Source organism: Microcebus murinus, chromosome 5 (genome assembly GCF_040939455.1).
Source record: "Microcebus murinus isolate Inina chromosome 5, M.murinus_Inina_mat1.0, whole genome shotgun sequence".
Taxonomy (NCBI): Eukaryota; Metazoa; Chordata; class Mammalia; order Primates; family Cheirogaleidae; genus Microcebus; species Microcebus murinus.
In genome coordinates this window covers 1,893,954-1,917,398 of record NC_134108.1, presented here as the reverse complement: position 1 = coordinate 1,917,398, position 23,445 = coordinate 1,893,954, and the positions used below count along the sequence as shown (strand labels likewise).

Genomic DNA, 23,445 nt, shown 5'->3' with positions numbered 1-23,445 from the left:
TCAGGTGCAAGGAGAGAGGAAGTAGCAGCACCTGGCCGGAGAGCTGCCAGGGGACCCGGCACCATGGGAAGGAAAGAGGCGCCCAGGGACGGTGGGGTGGGCAGAGCCGCCCCAATATCCTGTGCTGGTGGAGAGAAGGGCCTCTGTGCTGGGGACACAGCAGGTGACACACACACTCCACGCCCAGCGTCATCACGCACCGTCTTACTAGGGTGTGCCCCAGTTGAAACTATTCTCAAAGGCTTCCAGTGGTTTAGGGCACGCCGAAGACCTTATTATTGATGATGGTGATGGTGATGGTGTGTGTGTGTGTGTGTGTGTGTGTGTGTGTGTGTGTGTGTGTGTGATCCATGCGACTGTTTAGAATACAAATATTTGGACGGGAGGTAAGTCCATAAAATAATCACATTTATTTAGCAACTCAGACTCCGTGAGTTTCAAGAGACATCAGCTCTAGCCTGGCTTTCGGTGAGTGGACTCGTTCAGACCTGTTTGCAAGGTGTGCGGCCTTAGAAGTGTAAAAGTTTACCCATTTGTAAAATTACGGTGTCAGACTACCGTTATTTCAGGTAGCCTTCCGACTCCTACAAACATCAACAAAAATACGGGTAAGTCTCTGATTCTCATGTAGGATTGCACCTTAAATATTTTTCTTTTGTATCTAAAATGAAATGGACTGACACCTTCATAGATATTCCTGGCCTCTCTTGGTGAGATGATGGGCTAAAAATTCGTCAGAGTGGGAAAATACACGAGAAGTGAGATCACGCAACGTCTCTGGACGGCAAACACGCTGAAGCAGCGCTGAAGACTGACTGTCCACCCCGAGGCATCCTCAGCCGAACGCTTCTGCGACACCGTGTGGGTCCCCCACGACGGCCGCGCTCACATTTTTGTCTGTATTTCTTTCACCTCTTCTTGGCACGCCTGTGTTGGCTCAAGCGGTCTGCCCGGGTTCTCGGACTCCAGATACTCGACAGTGCCGTAAGCCACCATGGTGACACTCAGGACCCCGATGAGGATGTAGAGTTTCACGTAGACGCAGAGGAACGTGCTGTACCCAAAGGCGATGACAAACCCCAGCGCTTCAAACAGGCGGTAGCTGGCAAAGGCGGACTCCTTGTTCTCCTCGAACAGCACGCCGAAGAGAGCTGCAGAGACAGGGTGACAGTGCAGTGGCAGGTGTCACACTGAGAGCTGCAGAGACAGGGTGACAGTGCAGTGGAAGGTGTCACACTGAGAGCTGCAGAGACAGGGTGACAGTGCAGTGGCAGGTGTCACACTGAGAGCTGCAGAGACAGGGTGACAGAGCAGTGGCAGGTGTCACACTGAGAGCTGCAGAGACAGGGTGACAGTGCAGTGGAAGGTGTCACACTGAGAGCTGCAGAGACAGGGTGACAGAGCAGTGGCAGGTGTCACACTGAGAGCTGCAGAGACAGGGTGACAGTGCAGTGGCAGGTGTCACACTGAGAGCTGCAGAGACAGGGTGACAGAGCAGTGACAGGTGTCACACCGTGAGAGCTGCAGAGACAGGGTGACAGAGCAGTGGCAGGTGTCACACTGAGAGCTGCAGAGACAGGGTGACAGTGCAGTGGCAGGTGTCACACTGAGAGCTGCAGAGACAGGGTGACAGTGCAGTGGAAGGTGTCACACCGTGAGAGCTGCAGAGACAGGGTGACAGTGCAGTGGCAGGTGTCACACTGAGAGCTGCAGAGACAGGGTGACAGAGCAGTGGCAGGTGTCACACTGAGAGCTGCAGAGACAGGGTGACAGTGCAGTGGAAGGTGTCACACTGAGAGCTGCAGAGACAGGGTGACAGAGCAGTGGCAGGTGTCACACTGAGAGCTGCAGAGACAGGGTGACAGTGCAGTGGCAGGTGTCACACTGAGAGCTGCAGAGACAGGGTGACAGAGCAGTGACAGGTGTCACACCGTGAGAGCTGCAGAGACAGGGTGACAGAGCAGTGGCAGGTGTCACACTGAGAGCTGCAGAGACAGGGTGACAGTGCAGTGGCAGGTGTCACACTGAGAGCTGCAGAGACAGGGTGACAGAGCAGTGACAGGTGTCACACCGTGAGAGCTGCAGAGACAGGGTGACAGAGCAGTGGCAGGTGTCACACTGAGAGCTGCAGAGACAGGGTGACAGTGCAGTGGAAGGTGTCACACTGAGAGCTGCAGAGACAGGGTGACAGAGCAGTGGCAGGTGTCACACTGAGAGCTGCAGAGACAGGGTGACAGTGCAGTGGCAGGTGTCACACTGAGAGCTGCAGAGACAGGGTGACAGAGCAGTGACAGGTGTCACACCGTGAGAGCTGCAGAGACAGGGTGACAGAGCAGTGGCAGGTGTCACACTGAGAGCTGCAGAGACAGGGTGACAGTGCAGTGGCAGGTGTCACACTGAGAGCTGCAGAGACAGGGTGACAGTGCAGTGACAGGTGTCACACCGTGAGAGCTGCAGAGACAGGGTGACAGAGCAGTGGCAGGTGTCACACTGAGAGCTGCAGAGACAGGGTGACAGTGCAGTGGAAGGTGTCACACTGAGAGCTGCAGAGACAGGGTGACAGAGCAGTGGCAGGTGTCACACTGAGAGCTGCAGAGACAGGGTGACAGTGCAGTGGCAGGTGTCACACTGAGAGCTGCAGAGACAGGGTGACAGAGCAGTGACAGGTGTCACACCGTGAGAGCTGCAGAGACAGGGTGACAGAGCAGTGGCAGGTGTCACACTGAGAGCTGCAGAGACAGGGTGACAGTGCAGTGGCAGGTGTCACACTGAGAGCTGCAGAGACAGGGTGACAGTGCAGTGGAAGGTGTCACACTGAGAGCTGCAGAGACAGGGTGACAGTGCAGTGGAAGGTGTCACACCGTGAGAGCTGCAGAGACAGGGTGACAGAGCAGTGACAGGTGTCACACTGAGAGCTGCAGAGACAGGGTGACAGAGCAGTGGCAGGTGTCACACTGAGAGCTGCAGAGACAGGGTGACAGAGCAGTGGCAGGTGTCACACTGAGAGCTGCAGAGACAGGGTGACAGTGCAGTGGCAGGTGTCACACTGAGAGCTGCAGAGACAGGGTGACAGAGCAGTGACAGGTGTCACACCGTGAGAGCTGCAGAGACAGGGTGACAGAGCAGTGGCAGGTGTCACACTGAGAGCTGCAGAGACAGGGTGACAGTGCAGTGGCAGGTGTCACACTGAGAGCTGCAGAGACAGGGTGACAGAGCAGTGACAGGTGTCACACCGTGAGAGCTGCAGAGACAGGGTGACAGAGCAGTGGCAGGTGTCACACTGAGAGCTGCAGAGACAGGGTGACAGTGCAGTGGCAGGTGTCACACTGAGAGCTGCAGAGACAGGGTGACAGAGCAGTGACAGGTGTCACACCGTGAGAGCTGCAGAGACAGGGTGACAGTACAGTGGCAGGTGTCACACCGTGAGAGCTGCAGAGACAGGGTGACAGAGCAGTGGCAGGTGTCACACCGTGAGAGCTGCAGAGACAGGGTGACAGAGCAGTGGCAGGTGTCACACCGTGAGAGCTGCAGGGGAGGTGACAGAGCAGTGACAGGTGTCACACCGTGAGAGCTGCAGGGGAGGTGACGGTGCAGTGGCAGGTGTCACACCGTGAGAGCTGCAGGGGAGGTGACAGTGCAGTGGCAGGTGTCACTGAGAGCTCAGGGGAGGTGACAGTGCAGTGGCAGGTGTCACACAGTGAGAGCTGCAGGGGAGGTGACAGTGCAGTGGCAGGTGTCACACAGTGAGAGCTGCAGGGGAGGTGACGGTGCAGTGGCAGGTGTCACACAGTGAGAGCTGCAGGGGAGGTGACGGTGCAGTGGCAGGTGTCACACAGTGAGAGCTGCAGGGGAGGTGACAGTGCAGTGGCAGGTGTCACACACTGAGAGCTGCAGGGGAGGTGACAGTGCAGTGGCAGGTGTCACACAGTGAGAGCTGCAGGGGAGGTGACGGTGCAGTGACAGGTGTCACACAGAGCTGCAGGGGAGGTGACAGAGCAGTGGCAGGTGTAACAGGGTGAGAGCTGCAGGGGAGGTGACGGTGCAGTGGCAGGTGTCACACTGAGAGCTGCAGGGGAGGTGACGGTGCAGTGGCAGGTGTCACACAGAGCTGCAGGGGAGGTGACGGTGCAGTGGCAGGTGTAACAGGGTGAGAGCTGCAGGGGAGGTGACGGTGCAGTGGCAGGTGTCACTGAGAGCTCAGGGGAGGTGACAGTGCAGTGGCAGGTGTCACACAGTGAGAGCTGCAGGGGAGGTGACAGTGCAGTGGCAGGTGTCACACACTGAGAGCTGCAGGGGAGGTGACGGTGCAGTGGCAGGTGTCACACAGTGAGAGCTGCAGGGGAGGTGACAGTGCAGTGACAGGTGTCACACAGAGCTGCAGGGGAGGTGACAGAGCAGTGGCAGGTGTCACACCGTGAGAGCTGCAGAGACAGGGTGACAGTACAGTGGCAGGTGTCACACCGTGAGAGCTGCAGAGACAGGGTGACAGAGCAGTGGCAGGTGTCACACCGTGAGAGCTGCAGAGACAGGGTGACAGAGCAGTGGCAGGTGTCACACCGTGAGAGCTGCAGGGGAGGTGACAGAGCAGTGACAGGTGTCACACCGTGAGAGCTGCAGGGGAGGTGACGGTGCAGTGGCAGGTGTCACACCGTGAGAGCTGCAGGGGAGGTGACGGTGCAGTGGCAGGTGTCACTGAGAGCTCAGGGGAGGTGACAGTGCAGTGGCAGGTGTCACACAGTGAGAGCTGCAGGGGAGGTGACAGTGCAGTGGCAGGTGTCACACACTGAGAGCTGCAGGGGAGGTGACAGTGCAGTGGCAGGTGTCACACAGTGAGAGCTGCAGGGGAGGTGACAGTGCAGTGGCAGGTGTCACACAGTGAGAGCTGCAGGGGAGGTGACGGTGCAGTGACAGGTGTCACACAGAGCTGCAGGGGAGGTGACAGAGCAGTGGCAGGTGTAACAGGGTGAGAGCTGCAGGGGAGGTGACGGTGCAGTGGCAGGTGTCACACTGAGAGCTGCAGGGGAGGTGACGGTGCAGTGGCAGGTGTCACACAGAGCTGCAGGGGAGGTGACGGTGCAGTGGCAGGTGTAACAGGGTGAGAGCTGCAGGGGAGGTGACGGTGCAGTGGCAGGTGTCACTGAGAGCTCAGGGGAGGTGACAGTGCAGTGGCAGGTGTCACACAGTGAGAGCTGCAGGGGAGGTGACAGTGCAGTGGCAGGTGTCACACACTGAGAGCTGCAGGGGAGGTGACGGTGCAGTGGCAGGTGTCACACAGTGAGAGCTGCAGGGGAGGTGACAGTGCAGTGACAGGTGTCACACAGAGCTGCAGGGGAGGTGACAGAGCAGTGGCAGGTGTAACAGGGTGAGAGCTGCAGGGGAGGTGACAGTGCAGTGGCAGGTGTCACATGGTGAGAGCTGCAGGGGAGGTGACGGTGCAGTGGCAGGTGTCACACGGTGAGAGCTGCAGGGGAGGTGACGGTGCAGTGGCAGGTGTCACACTGAGAGCTGCAGGGGAGGTGACGGTGCAGTGGCAGGTGTCACACGGTGAGAGCTGCAGGGGAGGTGACGGTGCAGTGGCAGGTGTCACACAGTGAGAGCTGCAGGGGAGGTGACGGTGCAGTGGCAGGTGTCACACAGTGAGAGCTGCAGGGGAGGTGACAGAGCAGTGGCAGGTGTAACAGGGTGAGAGCTGCAGGGGAGGTGACGGTGCAGTGGCAGGTGTCACACGGTGAGAGCTGCAGGGGAGGTGACGGTGCAGTGGCAGGTGTCACACGGTGAGAGCTGCAGGGGAGGTGACGGTGCAGTGGCAGGTGTCACACTGAGAGCTGCAGGGGAGGTGACGGTGCAGTGGCAGGTGTCACACGGTGAGAGCTGCAGGGGAGGTGACAGAGCAGTGGCAGGTGTCACACAGTGAGAGCTGCAGGGGAGGTGACGGTGCAGTGGCAGGTGTCACACAGTGAGAGCTGCAGGGGAGGTGACGGTGCAGTGGCAGGTGTCACACAGTGAGAGCTGCAGGGGAGGTGACGGTGCAGTGGCAGGTGTCACACTGAGAGCTGCAGGGGAGGTGACAGAGCAGTGGCAGGTGTAACAGGGTGAGAGCTGCAGGGGAGGTGACGGTGCAGTGGCAGGTGTCACATGGTGAGAGCTGCAGGGGAGGTGACGGTGCAGTGGCAGGTGTCACACGGTGAGAGCTGCAGGGGAGGTGACGGTGCAGTGGCAGGTGTCACACTGAGAGCTGCAGGGGAGGTGACGGTGCAGTGGCAGGTGTCACACGGTGAGAGCTGCAGGGGAGGTGACAGAGCAGTGGCAGGTGTCACACAGTGAGAGCTGCAGGGGAGGTGACGGTGCAGTGGCAGGTGTCACACAGTGAGAGCTGCAGGGGAGGTGACGGTGCAGTGGCAGGTGTCACACAGTGAGAGCTGCAGGGGAGGTGACGGTGCAGTGGCAGGTGTCACACAGTGAGAGCTGCAGGGGAGGTGACGGTGCAGTGGCAGGTGTCACACAGTGAGAGCTGCAGGGGAGGTGACAGAGCAGTGGCAGAACCCCAGACACCAGTCTTCCACTCGCTGCAGGAAACAGTGTCAGTTTCCCACCTCTTGATTTTCTCAACAAATTCAGGACCTTTTTCTTTAAAGAAAAAAAGCAAGTGTTCTTTCACACTGCGGGCCACAGTGATCAGGTGACATCCTGTGGCAGGGAAGAACTGTCACCTGTACAAGGAACACAGAACTCAGGAAACGGCGCTGAGGGAATCTCGGCCACCTGCACTCCATAGACCGCGGGGACGCAGCTCAGAGCGGGGACTGGGGAAGGCCGGGCATGGCGGCGGGACGTTTGGGAATGCCGGAACCGTGTGGGTCAGCTTAGCGGGCGAGCAGTCCCATCTCGCCATGTCCAGACAACCACGGCAGGGTTGACCGGTCACTGCCGCGTGAGACCGCCCTTCCTGCCCCAGAGCGAGAGTCCCCCAGCACGGTGCCAGCGCCCAGGGCCTCCCGCCTGCGCATCCACGCAAGGCGCGCACTGATTAGGCCCGTCTGGAAGGACGACCGGGGACCCCCGGGGGCTGTCTGCGGGCTTGGGGGAGAAATGACTAAGCGTGTTATGGACCGAACCGAGTCCCCCAGATTCACAGTGCCAAAGCCTCAGCCCAGGACCCCAGAACACGGCGCTATTTGGAGACGGGCCTTCACAGAAGGGACCGAGGCAAAGGAGGCCGGCCCGGCCCCAGCCCAGGTGACAGGCCTCGTGTCACGCGAGTGGGCAGCCGGGATGCACACACACACACACACACACGGGAAAGACCACGCGAGGACCGGGGGGACACATTGTCTACACCGCGGGGCTCAGGAGAAACCTCCCTGCCAGCTCCCAGCTCCTGTGGGAACAGGTGTGTGCTGTTCAGGCTGCCCAGCGGGCACTTGCTGCAGCGGCCGAGCTGACGGAGACTTCTAGATGCCTCCCCTGCGCCGTGTGCTGATGCCTTTGACGTGCGGGCAGGAGGCTGCTCCAGCGCCACCTCCAGGACGGGGCTGACGGCGGGAAGGTGGACGGGTCCATCCAGAAGGCCCCTCCCAGCACCTGATGTCCTGGTGCCACCAAGCCTGGAAGGGCCCATGTGTGGGGGCCCGCTGCCCTGGTCCCCTCGATGCCCCCATCCCTGGGAGCTCCAGCCTCCCTGGCTGCTCTTCTCCCTGCTTCCCGCCAGCCGGGATCAGGCTGTGCGGGCTCTGCTCCTTCCTGTCTTCTCCCCCCATGCCCTGCAGCTCAAGGCAGAGGGAGAAGGGGGAGCAAGGGGCCGCCGGCTATGGGGAGCGGGGTCGCTCCAGCCCTTTCTGACCCTGGGCCGGGCCACGCCCGCTGCGCAGGCCAGGAAGGCCGAGCGCGGCCCCGGGCAGCGAGAGCGTGGGCGCTTACCCGTCCCCTACACTATAGGAACGGAGGATGGGCACAGTGGACCCGGTTCCCGGCCTCGGGCAGCAGCAGGGCAGGCGTGCTGGGCATGGGAGGGGTCCCGACAGGCCATGCTCCCACCGGAAATAGCTCCTGACAAAGACCCCCCCCAGGCCCTACCCGCTGGGCCGTGCAGTGTGGCCTCCGTGGGCGACACGGGGCAGGACAGGCCCCTTTCCTTTCTCTTGCGTGAGATTTACCTACAGCGTGTCCTTCCGGGCCTGCCCCGGGGGAGGGGTGGTGGCCGCCACAGGGTCACGTCACAGGCCGAGGCAAGCGGTCAGAGATGGGGCACGAGCGGGGAGCAGGGTGTGCAGTGACCGCAAACGCACGTAGGGCCGGAACCCGAGCCCGAAGCACGCGGTCTCCCCAAAAGGGTTACCGATCGCGAGCTCAGCAAGGCCCTTGGGACAGAGGCTGCCTCCTTAAAATCTCATAAATTCACAGGACCCCTGGGGCCCAGGAGGAGGGGGCCCTGGTCCCTCTCGGGCAGAGGAGTACTTCCGGACCCGCCATTCTGTGCCTGCAGCGGCGGGTGTGCAAGGTTGCCATGGTAACCCTGTCTGGGTGTCTCGCTGGCAGTCACAGTGAATAGAGGGTGGAGTCACCGGCACAGACCTGCTGCCAAAGGCTGGGGAATTCCGGGGCCCCTCGGGAGCTCGGAGCAGCGATTCCCAAATCCCGCCCCGGGAGGGACGGCAGGAGGGCTGGGGTGGGGTGGGGGTGGGCGCGTCGCCCGGCCTGCTTCCGAGCACGCGGCCCACGCAGCTTCCTAAAAGAAAGGTGTTCAGGGAAAACAGGGCTGGACATCCAGATTTGCTGTTCAGAACAACAGGAACGAGTGAGAGCAGTTCTTGAGACGGGGCCAAAGCTACACAAAATTCACCTTTTTTTTTTTTTTTTTTTTTAAGCAGAGAACAGAGACCTCGCGGACAAGCCGTGCCGCACGGTGGCACAGCCTGAGAGCCGGGGGCGCGGCCTGCCGGGAATTCCGCACTAAATGTCCCTCCTTGCTAGGGCGACAGGGGGTGTTGGTTCCACGGGAAATTCTCAAGTATGTGGGGATGTTTCCCCCAACGATCGCCCTGTCTTTGAAAAAAAATTGTTTTTACCTGTACGCAGAGGCAGAATTTCATTCCCTCGTGGAAGGGACTCCTTGTTCCAGGCACTCGCTGGACTTGACCTTCTTTACCGGACCTCAGGTGACTTCCCCCACCCTTTGGGCAGGGCCTGGCCTGAGAGCGCCCGTGCGTGTGAGCACGGGGTGGGTTAAGGCGATCATTCGCATGCCTGAGCGGCAAGAAACCCAAACACTTGGCACTGCGCTCATTCTAAAGATCAGGAGAATTATTGTATGAATATCGTGGGGCCGTTCACCCCAATCCTCTCCTTGACCTTTAATACGTAAACACTTTTTAAAATCCTCGTGAGTTCAGAGGCGTCACTTTGCATTTTGGGCAGGGGGATGGGACGTGCATGTGCCGTCCATCCTCCTGGGGGTGGGGGGAGCCGGAACAGACTCTCCCAGGTGCTCGCCGGGTCCTTCCAGGTGGTCTGACATGCCACTAACCCAAGGAAAGCCAGAGTGAGTGTGTGTACGTGTACCTCCCCTGCCGGAAACCAGCGTCTGTCCTGAGCAACGATGTCACAGCCTGGCCTCGGGGTAGCTCCAACCTGTCCCCTCCCGGCTACCGGCTTAAGCTGAATGAGCCATATCAGGGCACAGAGCCAAAACCCTCCGTCACTTGGACACAGAACTCCGCCAAGGCCACCGCATAGCTGAGGCAGGAGGGAAGACTGAGAAACATGACCCTCAATTCCAACGGTGGAGGTTTGTGGAAAGGCAGTTTTCCAGCTGTCCCATAAACTGACCACAGGAAAGGGCCTGGCCCGGAGCGTGGTCTGGGGTGACATGGGCTTTGCCGTCCTCGGGTCTGGAGCGAGCGCCCGACCCAGCCCTGCACTCGGGCCCGCGGCAGTTACTGCACTTGTCTCCCCCAGTTTCGAGCCCTGGGTCAGGGCAGAACAGTGACATCCCTCTTGGAGGGAAGAGGGCCTCTTCCCAGCCACCTTCACCCCCGAGAGGACCCTCCATCTCTTCTCGCCGACGTTTGCCAGACACTCCGCTCCCGGCTCTTGGGCCTCTGACACCCCCGGGCCTCAGCGGGGCCTGTTTCCACCCTAAGCCCCGATGCCTGTCGCTTCAACCGAAACACACACCCTCTGGACACCCTCCTCCCGCACCCCAGCCCTGCCTCCTCCTCCCCCGAGCCGCCCCTCCCAAACCCGCTAGCTCATCTCGCCACCCACAAACGCCTCCCGACGGCCACCCTCGGCGCTCCTCCCTGCCAGTTCCGCCAGCGACTTTTCCCTTTGTCCCGCAGTCCTCCTGCAAGGTGCCCAGGGACAGGGCAGCCGTCCTCCTGCCGTGCCTTCAACCTTCCTTCTCTGGCTCCTCCCGTCCCCGTCCCAGCCCCAAGCTCGAGTCGAAACAACAAAAGAGAAGCCTTGACGACCCCCACGCCCGGCCACAGCCCCCCTGTCCACTCGCTCAGACCCTGGGCTCGCCAGCTGCCTCCCCCCACCAGGAGCCAAGACGCCAAGCCACGTCCTGGGAGAGCCACCAGAGCGCACCCCAGCTACTGGCTGTCCACTCGTCCTGGAAACGACGACCCCAAGTGAGTCTGACTCCTTCCCCGGCACAGCAGCCCTGCCCAGCCCGTCTCTCCGCCAGATCCCTCCACAAGCACCCGGCCACCCTCGTACCCCCCAGGCAGGCTATGGAACCCCAGGCCACCCTCTTATCCCCCAGGCAGGCCACAGAACCCTAGGCCGCCCTCTGATCCCCCAGGCAGGCCACGGAACCCCAGGCCACCCTCTTACTCCCCAGGCAGGCCACGGAACCCCAGGCCACCCTCTTACCCCCCCGGCAGGCCACGGAACCCCAGGCTGCCTCCTGCATCAGCCGCCCCCTAGACAGCGATTGCCAAGACTCGACAGAGCGTGACTCTGGGACAAGCCTGTCCGGCCCTCCCCTGCCCGATCCCACCCAGGGCCTCCCCGCCACACTCCCAGAAAACCCACCACTGCCCCCGACCCTGCGTGACACGCGGCGCCCATGCTGATCCCAGCCACATGACACTCCTCGCCTCCAGCGCCGGCTCCCCCACCCGGCTGGGCGCCCCTGGCAGTGCTGGGCACCCGTCTGTCCCAGCGCAGTGCAGGGGACTCGGGCCTCTGCTCAGAAGGGCCTCGGTGGTGGCCGAAAGTCAGGGGGTTGTGGTCGCAAGGGAAGAGCCTACGCCGGGCTGCAGGCGGCACCGCTACTTGAGCTGGGCAGCGCCACCCCGAGGACCCTGAGCCTCAGGAAGCTGGTGCTGGGGTGGGTGGGGTCCTCTCTTGCATCTCGGATCCGAGTGGACGCTCAGACCCGAGTGTGACTCCGACGCCCCCCTGGGCCGCCTGTCCCGTCTCTCGACTCTCCTCTCCCGGCGTGGGCACACCGCGTCCCACGGGGCTCCCACGGGAGATGCCGGGGAGACCTGCGGGGGAGGGGCGGGGCACTCACCATTGTTCTGCGTCTGCCACACGGCGTCCGCCACGCCCCACAGGCCGGAGAACACGAAGAACACTGCCAGCTGGTCGGGGTGGGGCGTCCACAGCAGCAGGGCGACGGAGCAGCAGAGCTGGGTGGCCGCGCCTGCGGGCAGAGGGGGCCCCCAGAGGAGGGCGGGGCCGGGGTCCTCCTGAGCACGGGCCTCCTGCTTAAGGAGCGTCTCCCCGCGATGCCCCCGAGTGGCCTCCTGGGAGGTCGGGCACGCGTTGGTGGTGGACAGGTGTGCAAGGTGACACCTGCGCCTTGTCTCCACGGGGGCTACCCGGGCCTTCCAGACAGGCAAGGCCCCCCAGGCGGGTGATGTCTGCGCTCCCACCCGTGGCCCAGTGCGTCCCCACGTTTGGCCCCCCGATTTTGGCAGACGCTGTGAGGTCCCTAGACTGCAGCAACAGGGACCTCCTGTGACCTCCAGAGACTGCAGAGGAGCGGAAAGAGCAGGGTCTCTGGAGCCAGAGAGACGGGCCTGCCCCACCTGCCCCGGCTGTGTGATCTTGGCTAAGTCACTGCGCTTCTCTGGTCCTCAGTTTCCTCGCCTGTAAAATGGGCACCGTCTGCTGCACGGGGCGGCTGTGAAGATGAACTAGGCCACGAGCCGAGCTCTGGGCCCCTCGCAGGCACCAGCAAGGCCCATTGTTTTCCTCCCTCTTGCGACACCTTCTTGGACCCGCCCTGCCCTGCCTGGGCCCTGGGGGCTGTCCCCACTGACGCCCATTTCCCACGGTTCACAGCATCTGTGTCTCTTCTCTTTCCTTCACTTCCGGGGAAAACGGAGAGTGCTGTGTGTTTAGAGTGGAGTCCGCCAGCTGTAAAAGCTCGTCTTGGCCCACTTTGTGAACAGACGATCGTAAGCAAAGCTGCCACGGCCCAAGCGTGGTTCTCAGGCGGCCCCCGCCTCCCCCAGGACCCGGGACGGGCTCAGGGCCCCTCGTTTTTGCCTCCACAAAACTCTGCACTGACCCCGCCTGCGCCTCCCGCCACGCTCCGCTGAGCCCCACGTGGCGCACGCGCGTGGCGGGCGGGAGCGCCGGCTCTCTGAGCTCGCTGTGCGGCGCGTGCCGAGCGCGGAGCCTGCCCAGAGCCCGGGGCGGAGGAGAAACCCGACTCCCGCTTGTCCGTGGACAGGAGGAAGGCGTGAGCGGGAGGGGGTCTCCGCGGGGCTCTGTGATTTCAAGGGGGGTTCACAGACGCCCCTTTAGCCCTCGCACCGACACGCCGCACCTACCCAGCGCGAAGATGGCGACCCTGCCCGTGTACTGAGAGAGCTTCCCGTAGAGCAGCGAGCACAGCGAGTCCGTGGCCGAGAAGCAGATCATCACGTAGCCGACATACTGGATGCCCAGGGTGCAGGTGACGTAGGACTGGGGGAGGAAGAGAGCGATCACGCAGGCCCTCGGCTCCCCGGGGGCCCGAGCCTAGGAGGCCGGACTGGCGGCAGCGGCGGCGGCTGCGCTAACGCGGCCCTCGGCTCCCCGGGCAGAGCGCGGTGCTGATCTTCAGGGGAAATCCTCTCTGGGGCACAAGCTGAACAGGAGCAGTTAGGACAGACGTCTGCACAAAACTCCTCCCTGTACCTCCCTCGCCACCAACTCGTGACACACGCGTCTTTTTGCGCGGTGGCTGAGGTGCACCGGCAGTCCCCTAGTGCGACAGTCAGGAGGAGATGGAGAGAGACGGAGGGAAGTTCTGTGTCGGAGCCCGGGAGGTGGAACAGCGCCTGGGCGCCCGCACCATCACAGTGACCCGCTGGGCAGCCGCACGGCCGGCCGTGCTGGGACGTCCTCTCACTGTCCCCGTGCCCCCGTCACAGGGTGGAACTGGGGACGGGCACCAGGAGGGGGCTGGGGGCCACCGAGCCTCACTGCAGCCACATGCGGGGGCAGTGACAAGTCTGATGGGGGCATGTGTCCAAACAGCAAGAGGACTTTTCTGTCTTCTTGTTTTTTTCTCTTTTGAGCCCCTGAGACTCTCCATCAAGACTGCCCTACACTGCATCTACTACTATTAATCCTCTAGAAATAAGTATGTTTAAAGTAAAGCTACTTGAAACTCGACACAGGGCTTGTTTTCCAAAGAAGAAGTATTGTTTAGAGGAGCAAAATTATAAGCCCTACCCACATGTGTTGTAAACTGTTTTGAAAAGTGAGGCTTGTGACTAGAAAGGTAGTGCCCAAGTCTCACAATCCTCTTAAAACTTGTAACAAATACAGATAAGTTAAAAACTAAAATTAAAAAAAAAATCCTACTGCAAAAACAAGCGAAAAGAAATAAAACAAAAAACAAACGAAAAGGACGCCCTACAGGCAGTGGCATTGCCAGGTAGAATCTAGGGCACCCCGCTACTGCAGGGCCACTGGGCGTTGTGTGGTCCACCAGAGATTCAGGGTGACTGTACTGCGTTTTCGTCTCACTAGGGTGGCGGCCCCAGCTGGGCAGGAGTCAGGGCGGGGGCATGGAGGGTCTCTGTTTGGGAGGGCTGTGACCCGGAGGGCCCGCCGAGGGACACAGGCAGCTGCCCAGGCCCAGCCTGGCTCCAGACAGCCCCTGCGTGGCCCGTCTCCTGCCCAGCACGCGCGGGGGGTGAGGACCTCAGCGTTCATCTACTCAGGGGTGGCTTTTAGGGCAAAGCCTCACTATGGGGCACCTTCCAAGCACCGAGAGGCTCCTCAGAACAGGACACCCCCCTGGCAGGCAAACCAGGGTGACAGAGGCCTGGTGAGAGGCCCCTGCAGGGAGCTGGGTGGAGCCGATTGTGCCAACTGCCACCGTGTGCCCAGCAATCTGTGCCACTCTGGTCAGCCCCACAGGGGCCTCCCCTTACACAGGGAGTGGCCGGGCAGCACCTGGGGAAGGTGCTCACCCGGGGAGAAGGGGACTGGGGTGGACAGGGAGACAGAGCCTGCGTGGCCGCTCTGCTTTCTAGTAAGGTCTAGTTTGAAAACCAGAGCGGCAAGGAACGTCAGTGCTATTTCTGGATTTCACGCCCCTCCCTATGAGCTCTAAGGCAAGGGCATAGGGCGAGAGCCAGGCAGCCAATATGAGCTGGGTCAGCAACCGCTGCTGTCTGACAGCTCCGCCCTTTTCCCAGGGAGACACGTATCAGGCAAGGAGTGTCCCCTGAGATAGGGAGTCCCAGCTCCCGTGAGCTGGCTACTTGGAGGCTGCACCCTGAGCCATAAACTTGGCTACCATGGGGCGGGACACACAGGAGTCCCCTTCCCGCCAGCCAGGCTGGGAGGGTGGCCGGAGACGCTGCCGCCCCTGCAGGAGCAGACCCGGGCACGGCGGTGGCACCAACGTGTCGTGAGCCTGTGGCTCCAGCTCTGTCGTACCCTGGTGTACTCGCCGGACAGGAAGCCCTGCTGTAGGCCGCTGTACAGCGGCAGCAGGGTCAGGAGGCACAGGCGCTTGTCTCGGAACAGCTTGAATGTCGACAGCAGCGTGGACCAGAACGGCGGTGATTTCCTCTCTCCCCCACCTTCCCGCTGAATGTCTTGTATGTTTTCAAGAAACACAACGATCAGCAGGATGGCCAGCACGCCACTCCCTGAGGGGGAGGCAGAGACAGCTGCGTCAGCACCCACAGGGCCCCGGAGGAGCCCAGGCCCGAAACGGCCCAGGAAGGCGTAGCTACGTGCACCTGGGAGCTCTGCTTGCAATAGGAGTTCCACCAGACGTTGGTTAGTCGAGTGTGTTTCCGTCTCCACCACTGGACTCTAACCCCCTGTGGATGGTGCAGTTCTGGTCTTGAGCACGGTGCCTGACGCACGCTAGTGCTCCGTGTGCCTGCTCAGTCTGGATGAGGGTTTCACGAGTGCACACTCCCGACCTCTGATCCGGAAGTGGCTCTACAGGGGCCTGAGTGCTGGTGGCAGCTCACTGTCCCTCCAAGAGGTCAGAGGTCCGCTGTGCATGCTAACCTTCCAGCCTCTGCTTTCCCCCAGCAGGGCGCTGGGCTCCGTTCCCCAGCTCTTACATGTACCAGACCTTTGATCTTTAAGGGCATGTTCCAAGGCCTTCATAAATTCCAAAATTCAAGAATGACAGAGAATGTATATAGATTTCCCTTAGAATCATTAAAAAAAAAACCCTCTAAATGTATCCTTTTCAAAGCAGTAATAACTAACCCTTTTTCTGCAGTAGCATATGGAAAAATAAAAAAATAAAAAAAAAAGAAAAAAAAAATAACTAACCCTTTAAACATAAGAGTTAAGTCATAGACACTTGTCCTCTCAGGAAAGAACCAAGGTTGTGACTAGAGGTCACACCTGAGCAGAGCATGGTGGAGAGAGCCCTGGAGCTTCGCAGAGAAGACAAGGAGGCCCTGAGCACAGGAGGAAGAGGCAGGAGGCAGTCCATGGTCCAAGCCCACCGTGCTCTGCTGCAGTCCCAACCACCTCTGCCCACACGAACCCTGAGTCGGGCCAGCCTGGTGACCTGGGGACCCTGCAAGGGCAATGCACCAGGCAGGGGACTCTCGCTGGGCCACACCCCCCCCCAAGGCCTAGGTGGCTGCAGTTTGGTGCCATTGTGAGAGTACATAGAAAAACTGGAAGAAGCAGCTGTTGCACCAGGTGCATATATAGCGATGTAAGGGCACAGGAGACATTAAAAACAAGGAAATGGGACACCACCAACAACAAAATAATTCTCCAACAACAGATTCCAATGAAATTCAGAAAATACTGAAAAATTAAAATTGGAATACTAAAGAAGTTCAGTGAGATACAAAAGAATTCCAAAAATCAGTACAAAGAAATCAGAAAAACAATTCAAGATATGAATGAGAAATTTACCAAAGGGATAGATACTACACACACACACACACACACACACACACACACACACACACACACACACACAAATGAAACAGAAATTCTGAAACTGAAGAATTCACTGAACGAAATACAAAATACACTCGAAAGCTTCAACAATGGGCAAGATCAAGCAGAAGAAAGAATCTCAGAGCTTGAAGACAGGTCTTTTAAAATAACTGAGACAAAAATAATGAAAAAAGAATGAGCAAAGCCTTTGTGATATATCAGACACCATAAAGTGACCAAATATATGAATTAACAGTATCCCAGAGGGCAAAGAGAGAAAAAAGGTTTGGAAAACCTATTTAAAGAAATAGTAGGTAAAAACGTCCCCAAGTCTAGCAAGAGCTTTAGACATTCAGGTATGAGGAATAGGAAGGTCTAGGAATCCCCAAACAGATAACAATGCAAAAAGGTATTCCCCATGGCATATTATAGTCAAACTGTCTAGAATTAAAGAAAAAGAGAGAATTCTACAAGCAGCACGAGAAGAGCATCTAGTCACCTATAAAGGAATCCCCATCAGACTAACAGTGGGCTTCTCGGCAGAAACCCTAAAGGCCAAAAGAGAGTGGGACGATAAATTCAAAGTGCTGAAAGAGAAAAAAAACAACAAAAAACCTTCCAGCCAAGGATACTATAAGTAGCAAAATCATCCTTCATAAATGAAGGATGAAATAAAGTTGTTTTTTAAGAAGCGAATGCTAAGGGAATTTCATTACCACTAGACCAGCCCTGCAAGAAATGCTCAAGTGAGGCCGGGACCTGTAAACCAAAGGATGATGGTTGCCATCGTGAAAGCATGACAAAGTCTAAAATTCAGTGGTAAGGTAAACATGATTGCAGAAGAGAAAAGACCCCCACAGCGCCGCTACAGAAACCACCAAACTGTGAGGACACACGATGAGCCCGAGAGGAAGGAACAAAGAACGCACTGACGGGAGCAGCATTGCACACGTCAGTGTAAACGGACTTAACTCTCCACTTAAGAGCATAACAGCAGAACAGGTGAAAAAGCAACACCCAGCAATATGCTGTCTACAAGGAACACACTTTACTTGTAAAGACACATACATGACAGGATGAAAGTTAAGAGATGGAAAAAGATATCCCATGCAAAGGGAAACCACAAATGAGCAGTAGTAGCAATACTTGTATCAGATAATAATAAACTTTAAGTCAAAAACAATAAAAAAGAGGACAAAGAAGGTCACTGGACAATGATAGAGGGACCAATCCGGCAAGAGGACATAAGAATTTTAAATATGCTTGTGTCCAGATGCACAAAGCAAATATTCCTAGACCCGGCTGCTGCGTTAGCTGCTGCAGAAGTTCAACGATCCCATCACCGCGTGACGTGCCGTTAGACAGCACCAGTCCCCTGTGTTTGATCTTTATAAGGAAAGCACTTGCACGTGACCCAGCCCAGCACACTTTGCAAGGATTTTTCAGGTGAGGGAAATTTGCGCTGGGTGTGATGGTCTCTGTCGTAACGGGAAGGAGGTGTGGTTTTGCTTTGCTCAGGACTAGGCTCCGGCCGGGCTGTGGGGCACGTACCGGTGTAGATGCCCAGCAGGGTGTAGATCAGCTCCGGGGAGGGGCGCTGGGTGCTGTTGCTGGGCGTGGTGGCCATCTGGCAGTCTCTGGCCCCGCAGGTGGCCAGCTGCTCCTCCGGGATGGCCTCTGTGAATTCAGAGCAAATAGGCGCTATGAGAATGAGAGGACAGGTGTTAACAATCAGACAGGTGTTAATACTCGGACAGGTGCGGGCACCTGGGGAATGAACATGCCAGTGGAAAGGAGGGTGCACACCTGAGGTCAGGGCTGAACGACCAGGGTCTCTAAATGCATTTACCCCCAACACACATGTCTGCAGACTTGATTTCAAGGTGCTTCAGCTGGGAGGTAGAGAGGCACATCAGTGTTATGCAAAGATTCAGAGAGGAACAAACATGGGTTAAACGCTGGTTACTTGTTAGATTGCTTTCCAGACATAACCAAAATTTCTCAGCTCCTCAAAATTAGTCAAAAAGAAAGTACATCAAATTGGGTGTCAAGAATGCTGGGTTCTTGGCCCGGTGTAGTGGCTGGCACCTGTCATCCTAGCTCTCTGGGAGGCCGAGGCGGGAGGATCGCTCAAGGTCAGGAGTTAGAAAACCAGCCTGAGCAAGAGCCAGACCACGTCTCTACTAAAAATAGAAAGAAATTAGCTGGACAACTAAAAAAAATATATATAAAAGAAAAATGAGCCGGGCACGGTGGCGCATGCCTGTAGTCCCAGCTACTCGGGAGGCTGAGGCAGGAGGATCGCTTGAGCCCAGGAGTTTGAGCTAGGCTGAGGCCACGGCACTCTGGCCCGGGCGACAGAGTGAGACTAGTGAGACTCTGTCTCAAAACAAAAGAAAAAAAGAACGCTGGGTTCTCTTTCCCTGTAACCAGTTCCATGACCGTGGGCAGGTGATGTCTTAGACCTCTCCCTGGTCTGTTCAAAAGACAAAATGTGAACCACGGAAGGCTCCGAGCCGGCAGGCGCTCGGGAGGCGTGGTCAGCGTCTGCTGTCTTTGTTCGCAACACGACCTTCACACGCACAGCCGCCCCGCGTCTCCCAGGCTGGCGAGGGCGCCGCGGACGGACACCGGCCGTCACGGGCTCGGGGGCGTGGAACGGCGGAGGAGCCCCGCGAGGCCCTCAAGGTGCCTCCCTCGTCTGTGACAGTGCCGATCCTCCCTGCCGCTCCCCTCGCAGCCTGGCCACGGAGCCGGAAGCTTCGCCGCGGGCTCGCCGCGCCGTGGCTGAGATGAGGCTCTGGCCGAGGCGCCCCTCCTCGGGCGCACTCAGCAAGGACGGCCGTGTAGGAAAGGGAGGAGGCCTCGGCGGCCGTCGGGGAGGGTTCCCTGCACGACTGAAGAGGTTTCTTTCCGCTGCCCGCGGCTTCAGTCCTCAGCAGGGGCCTCCAAGGAGCCGTCCCGAAACAGACACGCCCGAAACCGGTCTGGGCAGGGCCGGGCGAACTGGGGCGTCAGCCCGTCCGCTAGTCATGCGAGTCGGGGGAAGGGTCGACACGCAGCTGGTCCGTGGGCCAGGCGAGCAGGAAGGTTCGCCAGGCAAGGCCGTTCTTGGACAGGGCAGGAAGGATAGCTGTGACTCCATGAACCCAAACTCCTCAGGCGGTTTCCCCACATGCCCTTCCCGGGGCTCCCCTGCCACTGTGGTCAGGGACCTTAAGACCCTCGTGACTGCCCGGTGGCGAGCAGGACCTGGTGACCGGGCCACGGGCAGGTGGAGGCTCACTCGGGTGGGGCCGCCCACTCAGGTGTGTGCTCACCTGCCCAGGTTACGGGATGGAGGCAGGTGCACCGGTGGACCCAGGGACCCCTCCGCGGCCGGCGCTGGGGGACAATCGCAGGGCCCCCCTTTACCTTTACTGGGGGTCTGGCCAAAGACCAGAGAGGAAATCAGGTTGCCCCACACGCCGGACGACTGGAATATGAGGAAGAAGATGCCGAAGTACTGGTTGACCACGTCCTTGCTGAGCTTGCCCGCCTTCCGTGCGCGGGCGTTCCCCGCGATGGTGAGGTAGGTGCACTGGGCAGACCACAGCGGGGCCGCCCCGAGCCCCAGCAGTATGGACGTGGGGATCAGAGTGTACCTGCGGGACGACAGGAGACACGTGGCGCCTGCGTCCCCTCCCGCCTCCCCGTGTGGTTGGGAGAAGGAAACCGCACACCTGGCCGCGCAGGTGTCACTGCTCGCTGGCAGGTTGGATGGGTGGGTCCCCCGTGAGGTGCTGACACAGGAGCGAGCTCAGGGCCACTTCTGGTTCAGGGTGGTTGGCGAGAGTGAAATTCAAGGTCAGGGGAGGGTTTTTTTGTTTTTTTTCTAATCTGGATGCAACCGCAAAGCTGGAGCTAAGCAGCACAGAGGAGGTGGGTGGGTTCTAGGTGCTTCTAACAGCTTCAGGTTAAGAGCGATTGATCGTGTGATCGGCTCAGCCCTCTCTACGGGGGTCCTGTGAAAACCGGGTGGTTGCAGGAAAGGAAGGGTGTGTGCCAGTCAGCAGCACGTCCGGGGACAGTCCAGGGGTGCTTGGTGGCAGTGCTCCTGGGGACAGGCAGGCGGCCCGGAGGCCTGGGGCTTGGTCTCTGTGCAGCTGTCCCAGCCGGGAGCAGGTGGACTTCAGACAGGGTCCCTGTGGGCAGCCGGGCCGTGCCCACCTTCCGAGGATGGGGTGAGGGTACGGCGTCTGGCCCAGTGGTGGCGGCCTGGCTAAGTCTCTGTGAGACCCACCCTAGTGAGTGTCCACGTTAGAGTCTCCCTGTCATCACTGGGGCCAGACACATCTCCTGGTGCGGAGAGGGAAACTGAGGCCCAGGGCGGATCCCAGGAAGAGCCCGGGATAGGGACTGGGTGGTATGGGGGGGCCAGCAGGGGCCAGAGGAGTCCCGGTGGGAGATGGGCAGAAACCGCCTGTGGTCCCACCAGGGAAGTGAGGGACTTGGGGCGGCAGAGTGTGCTCTGAGAGGGACCGGGGGCGGGGCCGGGCCGTACCAGCTGGCGGAGAAGTTGCCCAGGGAGAAGGCCACGTAGCCGCACATGGAGACGGCGATGGTCCACTTGCAGCCCAGGCTGCGGATGAGCAGCGGCGGCAGGAACATGGAGGACAGCAGCACCGTGCCGTACAGCGTGCTGAGCGCCGACATGCCCAGGCCGTCCTCGCTGTACAGGCTGCTCTGTGGGGACAGACTGGCCGTCAGGAGGGATGGGCGCTGTGTGTCCCCCGGGCCCCCAGCAAGAGGCCTCGCTGCCCAGCTGGCGGGAGGGGGCCGCAGGCAAAGCCGACACCAGGGAGGGGACGGTGCCGCGCTGGGCCGGGGTGGCCGCGCTCTCTGTGGACACCTGCGGATGGCTCAGCTGAGCTGCCACAGGGCGGGCAGGGAACCGGCCGGCACAGGCCATCTTGGGTGACTGGCTGGCACAGGCCACCACGGGGGACCGGCCAGGACAGGCCACCGCGGGGGCGGCAGTGGGGCCTGGCAGTGACAGAGAGCTCAACAACACCGTCTCTTCCTCTGGTTCCACATGTGAGAGGGGAGGATGGAGAGGAGGAAGCCGGGGGCGAGGGCGGGGTCTGCCCCCCATCTGTGTGCTCCCCCTACATGTGCCCGCTCGCCCCTCGGACCCCAGGGAGAGGATGGCTCGGGTGGGGTCTCCCCCACGGGGGCCAGAGTCCCCTTCCCAGGTAGTCGCTGTTTAGTGCCAGCAACGGCCAGACACAGAAACGAGAGCTGCCTCCAACTCGCCACCCGGTCTCGGCTGAGAGACATGTCACTAGCCCCGTGGGAACGGGGACGCCACCCGGTGAGAGGGAGAGCAGGACCTCGGCCCAGGGCTGATGAGCTAAAGCCAATTATCTCAGTGCCCTGTGCTCAGTCTGCAAGGTTGCCCTGACATGGTCCTGCAGATGAGTCACACGGACCGGTCACGCAGACTGGTCACGCAGACAGCAGGACCCATGTCCTCAGCATGCCAGAGGCCAGGAGAGCAAGACCCAGGGCCTGGGGTCAGCTCCTCCCTCCTGGGCTTGCAGACGGCCTCGCGTGGTCCTGTCTGTGGTCTTCGTCCTAATCTCTCCTTGTGAGGACACCAGCCACCCGGGAGTGGGGCCAGCTTAACAGCCTTGCTCTGACTGTGTCACCTGTGTCCTGGCCCCATCTCCACGCACAGACACGGCCGAGGTCCTGGCGGTCATGGTTTCTGCACATGCAACCCAGGGAGGACACAGTCCAGGCCCTGACACTATTAAAATTCCTTCCCACTTGGTCCCCCCCCCCACAAAAAGACAGAATGTCTTGTAGCGAGAGATCTGCAGCTCGCTGTGAAGTTCCGCCTTCTAGAACAGCCCTTCCCCGTCCACTGGCGAGTCCAGACGCCCGCACCCATGGCTCACGCAGCGTCACCCACTCCAGCTCCCTCTTCTTCCCCCCTCACCCCTGCCCCTCAGCGTGCCGGGTGCCGCTCACCCTCTCTCCAAGCCCCACCCGTCTTCCAGCCTGGGAGAAGGTCCCCACGGCTCTCCCCAAATGCTGTCGTCCACGGAGCTCTCTTCTCTCCTCTTTGACCTTGTTTAGAATTTCTCTCTCTGGACCAGCAACACGGCCCCTCTGCCCATCTCCCCGTCACCCCACCTGGGCTGCAATCGCTTTGAGGGCAGGGAACACACTGCTTTTTAAAGTCTCTCCCGATGCCTTGCCCAAAGCAGGTGCTTCATAATATCTCCTGGTTCATTAAAGCCAATTAAGAGCAAGAATGGCGAGTCCCATAGAAATTCTGAAATTGGGTTGGAAGATGGAAATTGAACATTATCCTCTGAAGCGGGGGTGGTTAGCTGGAAATTGAACATTATCCTCTGAAGCGGGGGTGGTTAGCTGGAAATTTCTACTTATACCTCAAGTTGCCAGGAGTGTAGAGAGTTGGCTCAGCCCAGGCCTTTGTTTCCTAATATTTTGTATTAAATACTCGTGAGCATCAAATACTTGAACGAGCTTGCCGCCTCTGCGAGTGCTGAGGGAAAGTGCAGGTTTCCCTGCGTCCGAAGGTCTTCGCCCCCCGCGGTGCCGCTGCAGATCCGGCAGAGTGTGTTTGTCACGTCCAGCGGAACTTGATCGCAAACCACTGAGAAGGAAGACAGATCGCCATATCCACGGCAGCAGCAAAATTTTAAAAGCAAATGTCTCTTTCTGTGTGCATGACACGTTCAAACACCTGCGTTTGCATGTGCTGGGAGAGCCGGCCTGCAAAACGTGCGCATGATCTGGGAGGCCGAGGCGGGCCGATCGCTCAAGGTCAGGAGTTTGAAACCAGCCTGAGCAAGAGCGAGACCCCGTCTCTACTAAAAATAGAAAGGAATTAATTGGCCAACTACAAATATATAGAAAAAACTAGCCGGGCATGGTGGCGCATGCCTGTAGTCCCAGCTACTCGGGAGGCTGAGGCAGGAGGATTGCTTGAGCCCAGGAATTTGAGGTTGCTGTGAGCGAGGCTGACGCCACAGCACTCTAGCC

General features: G+C 59.4%; 1 protein-coding gene across 4 annotated transcripts in view; it reads right to left on the bottom strand.

Moving 5' to 3' along the window:
- Positions 1-387: 387 nt before the first annotated feature.
- Positions 388-23,445, bottom strand: part of UNC93A (unc-93 homolog A) — a 33,926-nt gene continuing 10,868 nt past the window's right edge. For all 4 annotated transcript variants that reach the window (XM_076002795.1, XM_076002798.1, XM_076002797.1 and 1 more), the window contains 7 exons: positions 20,933-21,114; positions 19,804-20,033; positions 17,941-18,066; positions 14,899-15,113; positions 12,792-12,927; positions 11,522-11,653; positions 388-1,151 (listed from right to left, as the gene is read on the bottom strand). In XM_076002795.1, the coding sequence (XP_075858910.1) occupies positions 886-1,151; positions 11,522-11,653; positions 12,792-12,927; positions 14,899-15,113; positions 17,941-18,066; positions 19,804-20,033; positions 20,933-21,114 (1,287 nt within the window). In that variant the 3' untranslated portion in view covers positions 388-885. The remainder of the gene's footprint in view (positions 1,152-11,521; positions 11,654-12,791; positions 12,928-14,898; positions 15,114-17,940; positions 18,067-19,803; positions 20,034-20,932; positions 21,115-23,445) is intronic.